Source organism: Salmo salar, chromosome 10, assembly GCF_965601325.2.
Source record: "Salmo salar chromosome 10, fSalSal1, whole genome shotgun sequence".
NCBI classification, from domain to species: Eukaryota; Metazoa; Chordata; class Actinopteri; order Salmoniformes; family Salmonidae; genus Salmo; species Salmo salar.
In genome coordinates, this window is record NC_138300.1 from 12,968,894 (window position 1) to 12,977,500 (window position 8,607).

At 46.9% G+C, this 8,607-nt stretch overlaps 1 protein-coding gene across 2 annotated transcripts in view; it reads left to right on the plus strand.

Annotated features, from left to right (window-relative positions):
- ccdc50a (coiled-coil domain containing 50a) overlaps positions 1-8,607 on the plus strand; it is a 37,369-nt gene that overhangs the window by 20,165 nt on the left and 8,597 nt on the right. For both annotated transcript variants that reach the window (XM_045687328.2, XM_045687329.2), the window contains 5 exons: positions 2,530-3,516; positions 4,199-4,359; positions 4,795-4,839; positions 5,379-5,537; positions 5,844-5,923. In XM_045687328.2, the coding sequence (XP_045543284.2) occupies positions 2,530-3,516; positions 4,199-4,359; positions 4,795-4,839; positions 5,379-5,537; positions 5,844-5,923 (1,432 nt within the window). The remainder of the gene's footprint in view (positions 1-2,529; positions 3,517-4,198; positions 4,360-4,794; positions 4,840-5,378; positions 5,538-5,843; positions 5,924-8,607) is intronic.

The window sequence follows — 8,607 nt, forward strand, 5'->3', positions numbered from 1 at the left end:
CAGGGGGTATTTTTAATTGGTTTCTTTAATGTTCTTCAACGCCCCGTAAAACCCAGCTCACAGTGGGGCCCGGTAGGCTGTTTCCTGCAGGCCCAGCCCCACCTAGCGCCGTTTATTCAGACAGAAGACAAGGAGGAATATTTGCCCAGGACCGCTCTCTATTTCGCCTAACGATTGGATTAAATCTTCTCTTCTCTCCAAAGTGACTTTCTTAAAAAAAAAAGAGAGAGAATAGTCAGGGATTTCGTACTAATCTACACAAGCTAAGGCTGTGGTTACATGTAGGTAGGTTGAGCAGTATGTAGGTTAGGTGTGGACGACACACACACAGGTTATCCCTCCGTCTCTGTGTTGACATGAACAGGGTTGAAGGGAAGGTCACTGCCGTCAGGAATGTTATGCTGTCTACTTTTCCTAGTGAAAGGCATGTTTGTGTATCCACAAACCGTCTGGGAGTTGCCGATTTAGATTACAATGAATAAGATTACATGGAGAGGAGGGAGACCTGATCCTAGATCAGCACTCCTGCTCTGAGATGCTTTGCGAGTATGGGCCAAGAACGAAAGCCTCACATACAGTAACTACCCTGTGTGTGTACATGCTGTCTGGCTGAGCATTTTAAATCTCAAATGTCCATACATACACACACACACACACACACACACTCTCTCTCTGCCATGTCTTATCTCTGGCGGGTCGTGTGATTGGCTGCCCCTCTCAGGAAGTGAGGAAAGGAGGGGGCGCTGCCGTGTTTGTCTTAATCCTCCGAATCGGGAGAGAAACGGTTGGTTTAATGCTCAGCCTCTTCTACGCAGATAAGCCATTGGAAAGAGAGGGGAGAGAAGTGGGAAGAGAGGGAGAGGAGACGAAGGAAGGAAGGAAGGAAGGAAGGAAGGAAGGAAGGAAGGAAGGAAGGAAGGAAGGAAGGAAGGAAGGAAGGAAGGAAGGAAGGAAGACGAGATCCAGGCTTTGCCTCCATTTTTTTTTATTAAGCCACAGAAATAGGCTAGGGAGAATAATTTCCAAAATGTTGCGTTTTAGAGCATGACAACTGCTCACCTTTTTCAGGATACTCAGTACCGACTTAGTTGGCTAATACATCTTCGGCAGATGACTGACAGAAAAGCAGGCTAGATCCTCAAGCTAGCGTTGGAGAGCAGCCCGGGTTGAGGGTGGAACTTTTTTCAACGATGACTTAACTTCAGTGTCATTTTAAGGAAACATTAGGACTTTAAATGTGTTAACGTAGGTTTCTATATTACCTCGCCTCGCTCTTATTTCAAAAGTTAAACAAACAGTTGTTTCAGTTGACGATATTAGCTTCACCAAACAGCTGCAGGATGACCGACATTCCATTCAGCTGACAGGCTTTTTTTGGCCGGCGACCCCCACCATATAAAAAAGTGATGTAATCAAAGGCCATGGTTTACTTTTTTTTTTTAAATTGGGGGGGGTGTTATAACTGTCTATTACAAATCGGTCTGACAGTACTTTTGACAGTATTTCAATCTGAAGGAAGTATGGTTTGAAGTGACTGAAATGCATCAGAAAGGGAAGTTCCGAAGATCATCAGACAATCATTTTGTATGATATTCCGTGTAGAAAAGAACAGCATCGTTGATGTTCTCCCCCCCCCCCCCCCCCGTCTGATTTCTGTGCCTGGTCTTGTCCGTGCTCTCCTGCGCAGCCTAAGGGGAAACAGTCTTTTTATTTCAGTGATGGGGTTATAATATTTTGTAGCTTAAATGTTCGAAAGATAGCCACGTGTAGGAAGAAAACAGACACCGATCTGTTTGGTACGACCTCATCTAGCGGCTACTGGTTCTATGAACCAAGCATGAATTTGATTTAGATATTTTTTCAAATCAGATGACCCACCCCCCAATAATCGGCTGATTTTATTATTTTTATAGCTTTTAAAAAAATATATATATAGTTTTGACTGTTCAATTTCAAGTGCCTCAGACCACAGTACAATACGAAGCTATTGATTTGCATCTCTTCGGTACGACACACTCCAAAAGGTTTGTCTGTCAAATGCCCCGTATTACTTTACTATGTCCATATTGTTCCATTACTTTCTCGTGGATGTCACTCACTGATTGTCATAACATGAATGCCTGCATGTCATCCCTTCTCCCTGCCTGAGGTACTTGGAGCAGTAGCTTTGTTTTAGCTCGGCTATAGATGTACAGGGATCGGCTAACTAGCCCTCCATGTTGGCTTCAAACTTCCCATGATAATAACATCCCACTCTGCGTTTCTAACTCAGATCCGATTGTCTGGGAATATTTGGAGCCAAAATGGCACCCATTTCATTATCAAACTTAAGCTTGCCGAAATATCCATGGCTCAACATTTAAACATTGTCCATGATGAACCCTCACTGTCCTTACATGCAGGTGCTGTGACTTAACTAACCCTGTGTGTTCACTAACCAACCCAGTTTTGCTCACATCTGCCATTGTCTTGTTCCATCCATCCATGTCTTCCTTCCACATCAACCCCTCATCCCCTCCCTCAACCCAGCCATCCGAGCCCCTCTGGACCTGGATGACAAACCCAGGCGACCTGGTTCGAACTCCCACTCCCCTGAGTCGCATCCCCTTACCCCGGGCTCACGACGCGACCTCTCCCCCGAGTACGTTTCTTTTGAGCCTAGCAGGACCAGATACCCCCTATATGACTCTGTGGAGCCTAGCACCAGCGGGCGTTCCAGATCCCTCGAGCACCATTTAGAGAATAGGGGAGGGGGTAGTAGGGGCAAGCATGGAGACCCATACCCCGAGGACCACCTCTCCAGTAGCAGGGGGAAACATGGGGGCAGTTACCCAGACTACCACCACCCCACCGAGGGTAGAAGTAGAGGGAAGGGGGGCCAGAGGGGCCGAGACCCCCAGGGGTCCCAGTCCACCTTCGACCCAGACAGCCGTGAGCCCAGGAGACACAGAGAGGAAAGAGGGGATGAGGGAGAGCGGGTGGTGAGGAGGAAGGAGAGGCCCGCCCGGCCGCAGTCCCACAACCCTGTGGAGCGAGAAGAGGCCTGGGAGAGAGAAAGAGAGTGGGAGTGGGAGAAAGACCGGCAAAGAGAACTCAGGAGAGACGAGGAGAGGGAGAGAGACGCCCCGAGACACGAGGAGAGATCGCGAGACGGACAGAGACATGGGCAGCGATCGCAAGACCAAGAGAATAGCCGAGACAAACACAGAGAAAAAGACAGACGCCGAGAGAGAACCAAGAGCAGGGAGCGAGGTCTTGATGAAGACTATTACGAGCCCATACCCAGCAGCCACAGCCGGGCCTGGACTGTTGGTGGGGAGGAGGGCCCTGGGGATGAGGGGGAGTGGGGGCCCATGGCCAGGCTCCACTCTGGCCCCAGTGAGCTGTGTGAGGAGGCCAGAAGAAGGCCCCGGCCCGGCGTGATGAGGGGGGAGAGGAGAGGTCACAGGGACCCTGGGGAGGGGCCCAGCATGGGCACGGAGCGCTCCTACACGCACCCCGCTCCCAGGGAGCCAGGTACGGCGCAGTGCCGGGCCCATGGTCAACTGTGTGTGGTGTGTGCATGTGCAGCCTTGATTGGCCCATTGCTGGGAGCTGCTGGTGATGGTTTTGGCTCCCTAACATAATAATTACTAATCATACACTTATCTTCCTCTTCATCATCTTCTTCCTCTCCTTGGTGTGGCGGGTTTCACTCCTTCCCGTATCTGATTATCATTATGGTGACGATTCCACTGTAGTTCACAATAAAAATCTCTGATTCACAATACCTCTGATGTGAATCAGCTGCTGGTGTTGATGGCTGAATCTAGTTGTGATTTGAGCTCAGTGGATCTAGTTACGTCGGGAAACGCAACGTGACAGATGGTCCAGATAGAAATGTACTGTGTAGAACATATGATTCCATTATTTGTCAGCTTGTATACATTACATTTCTGTCTTGAACCTTCTAATTCTAGTCCTCAAGGGCTTCCGCCGGTGTGCAGTGTTTATAGCCCCTATCCACAACAGATCCAAGTACCGGCATCGATTTGCCCAAACGCCTATCTACTGTCTCGGACCATAAATTAAAATGGCAGTGACTTAATCTAGTAGACACTGCACTACAGCCCTGGAGGAATCAGAGTTGGGATACTGTGGTTTTATATCATCCACTCGACATACATCTGTATTAACTTGCATGTGGCGCCCCCTGCAGGTCGTATTGTGCAAGGAGGACCAGGGGGCCGCGGCGCAGTGGTGGTAGGAGGGGAGTACGGGCTGGGCGAGGCCACCCAGGGCATCGCCAAGCTGGACCTGAGGGAGCAGGAGATCCTGGACATGGAGGTGGCCCGGAGACTACAGGAGGAGGAGGTCAAGGTGAGAGGACATTTTTTTTTTTTTTTTTTTTTAGTTTTTAATTTATTTATTTTTATAAACACCCTTTTATTACGAGATCATCCATGTCACAACCATACTGTAATACTCCCTCTCGTCATTCAGTTACCCCCATTTAAAAAAAAATATATATATTTATTTTTTTACATGCATTTAGTTACAGCAGCATCATAGATACATGTATAGTTGTCATTGTGCTGTGTTTTTGGGGGTTCATTTGTCAATTTAACAACAATCTATGTATTGGCGATATCCTGACCAGTGTGAACAGCGGAGTCTACATTCAGTAGACGTCAGTAGTCGCCTCCTATGTTGTCATGATGATGCCTAGGGATAATAATGTTCAGTACCGGGGGAGGGGGGGGGTGTGTGACTCAAACTTGGCTTCTAATTATTATTTTTTTTCCCGGGTTCCAGGCGAGCAAGATGGACAAGCGCGCAGCCCAAGTGGCTCAGGATGAGGTAAGGATGTGGCCGCTTCTCTCGGTCTGGAAACTTCTGTCTTTACAGACTGACGTGTCACTCCAAATCTCTCTCTCTCGCTCACTTTATCGCTCTCTCTTTCTCTTGGCTGTTTGTCTCTCTCTCTCATTTTCTCTCACTGTCTTGCCCTGTCTCTCACGGTCACTGAAGTATCGACTTTCAGCTCATCAATAAAAGCCAGCTATTGAGTGTGACAGTGGTTTGCCTTTGTTAAATAAATGATAACCCTGGTCCATTTATTCTCTTTGGTCAGTTTTAACCTGGGGTTATCACATTTCACCACATCATGGGTTATTGCACCTATCAGTGTATCCTGCTAGATAACATAGGAAGCAACACTACAGTATGTGCCTGAAAAGTTCAATCTGGGATTGGAAAAACAACAGTGGCTTGTTTAGGTAAACCGCTGAGGGATGGGGCTGGAGAAATGTTACCGCTCTCAAATTCATTGGGACAAGGAGTGCGTCTGTTTTTGTACTAGAGCTGTATAGTAAACCAGGTTGTATTGGTGCTGTCAGGAGATAGCCCGGCTGCTGATGGAGCAGGAGAAGAAGGAGTACAAGAAGTCCAGGGAGAAGGAGAAGCAGGGGATGAGGCCGGAAGAGAGGGGGATGAGGCCGGAAGAGAGGGGGATGAGGCCGGAAGAGAGGAGGCGGCCAGAGGGAGGAGACTTCAAGGTGACTGGACTTCTTCGCATCGTTTTTTTTTTCTGGACGAGATGACTTTATGATTAATAACACTTTATGACTTTAGCACGACATGTACAGTATTTTGATAGTCATCAAGACGGTATGTGTTCCATACTGTAATGTATGGATGCATGTATTTGAACTGTTGTGCTGATTATGATCTGGTTTTGACATAGGAGTGCTGTAGTAAGAGAACCACGGTGTATTGGCACAGTTTAGGGTGCCTGTTTTTTGTCAACTTGTGGATAATGGATTCCAGACCACAGATACTGTTTTCCTGTATGTGTGTTCCAGCCAAACTCAGAGGAGGTAATGCGTCCTAGGTCCCGAGAGGAGGAATACCAGAGGCCCAGGAACCACCAAAAGCCCGCCAGGTATTTGTCTCACTCTATTAGCTACAACAATGTAGAACACCGTATTACAACGTTGTAGCAGCGATATGTGTAAACACAGTAAAAAAGAAGAAACGTCCTCTCACTGTCAACTGCGTTTATTTTCAGAAAACTTAACATGTGTAAATATTTGTCTGAACATAACAAGATTCAACAACTGTGACATAAACTGAACAAGTTCCACAGACATGACTAACAGAAATGGAATAATGTGTCCCGGAACAAAGGGGGGGTCAAAATCAAAAGTAACAGTCAGTATCTGGTGTGGCCACCAGCTGCATTAAGTACTGCAGTGCATCTGCTCCTCATGGACTGCACCAGATTTGCCAGTTCTTGCTGTGAGATGTTACCCCACTAGTCTACCAAGGCACCTGCAAGTTCCCAGACATTTTTCGGGGGAATGGCCCTGGCCCTATCCCTCACCCTCCGATCCAACGGGTCCCAGACGTGCTCAATGGGATTGAGATCCAGGCTCTTCGCTGGCCATGGCAGAACACTGACATTCCTGTCTTGCAGGAAATCACGTACAGAACGAGCAGTATGGCTGGTGGCATTGTCATGCTGGAGGGTCATGTCGGGATGAGCCTGCAGGAAGGGTACAACATGAGGGAGGAGGATGTCTTCCCTGTAACGCACAGCGTTGAGATTGCCTGCAATGACAACAAGCTCAGTCCGATGATGCTGTGACACACCGCCCCAGACCATGACAGACCCTCCACCTCCAAATCGATCCCGCTCCAGAGTACAGGCCTCGGTGTAACGCTCATTCCTTTGACGATAAACGCGAATCCGACATTACACCTGGTGAGACAAAACCGCGACTCGTCAGTGAAGAGCACTTTTTGCCAGTCCTGTCTGGTCCAGCGACGGTGGGTTTGTACCCCTAGGCGACGTTGTTGTCGGTGATGTCTGGTGAGGACCTGCCTTACAACAGGCCTACAAACCCTCAGTCCAGCCTCTCGCGGACTGTCTTAGCACTGATGGAGGGATTGTGCGTTCCTGGCGTAACTCGGGCAGTTGTTTTTGCCATCCTGTACCTGTCCCGCAGGTGTGATGTACGGATCCTGTGCAGGTGTTGTTACACGTGGTCTGCCACTGCGAGGACGATCAGCTGTCCGTCCTGTCTCCCTGTAGTGCTGTTTTAGGCGTCTCACAGTACGGACATTGCAATTTATTGCCCTGGCCACATCTGCAGTCCTCATGCCTCCTTGCAGCATGCCTAAGGCACGTTCACGTAGATGAGCAAGGGACCCTGGGCATCTTTCTTTTGGTGTTTTTCAGAGTCAGTAGAAAGGCCTCTTTTTAGTGTCCTAGGTTTTCATCACTGTGACCTTAATTGCCTACCGTCTAAGCTGTTAGTGTCTTAACGACCATTCCACAGGTGCATGTTCATTAATTGTTTATGGTTCTTTGAACAAGCATGTTTAAACCCTTTACAATGAAGATCTGTGAAGTTATTTTGATTTTTATGAATTATCTTTGAAAGACAGGGTCCTGAAAAGGGAGTTTATATGTTTACAAAAAATATATGCATGCATAGATAGATACCTAGATAGAGTGCAAGTCAAAAGTGTGGACACCTACTCATTCAAGGGTTCTTTATTTTTACTATTTTCTACATTGTAGAATAATAGTGAAGATGTCAAAACTATGGAATCATGTAGATTTTAGATTCTTCAAAGTAGCCACCCTTTACTTTGACAGCTTTGCACACTTTCATTCTATCTATCAATCAACCAGAGGAATACTTTTCCAACAGTTTTGAAGGAGTTCCCACATATGCTGAGCACTTGTTGGCTGCTTTTCCTAAACTGCGGTCCTACTCATCCCAAACCATCTCAATTGGGTTGAGGTTTGGTGATTGTGGAGGCCAGGTCATCTGATGCATCACTCTCCTTGGTCAAATAGCCCTTACACAGCCTGGAGGTGTGTTTTGGGTCATTGTCCTGTTGAAAAACAAATGATAGTCCTACTAAGCGCAAACTCATCAGACCAAAGACAGATTTCCACTGATCTAATGTCCATTGCTCGTGTTTCTTGGCCTGAGCCAGTTTTCTTCTTATTGGTTTCCTTTTAGTAGTGCTTTCTTTGCCGCAATTCGACCATGAAGGCCTGTTTCACGCATTCTCCTCTGAACAATTGATGTTGAGATGTGTCTGTTACTTGAACTCTGGAGCATTTATTTGGGCTGCAATTTCCGAGGCTGGTTACTCTGAACTTATCCTTTTCCTCTGGGTCTTCTTATCCTGTGGCGGTCTTCATGAGAGCCAGTTTCATCATAGAGCTTGATGGTTTTTGCGACTGTACTTTATGAAAATGTCAGTTTTTGGAATTTTACATATTGACTGACCTTCATGTCTTAAAGTAATGATGGGACTGTCATTTCTTCTTGCCATAATATGGACTTGGTCTTTTACCAAATAGGGCTATCTTCTCTATACTACACCTACCTTGTCACAACACAACTGATTGGCTCAAACGCATTAATTCCACAAATTACATTTTTAACAAGGCGCACCTATGTATTGAAATGCATTCCAGGTGACTACCTCATGAAGCTGGTTGAGAGAATAACAAGAGTGTGCAAAGCTGTCAAGGCAAAGGGTGGCTACTTTGAAGAATCCCACATAAAATATTTGGATTTGTTTAAGAGAGGTTTTATTTGC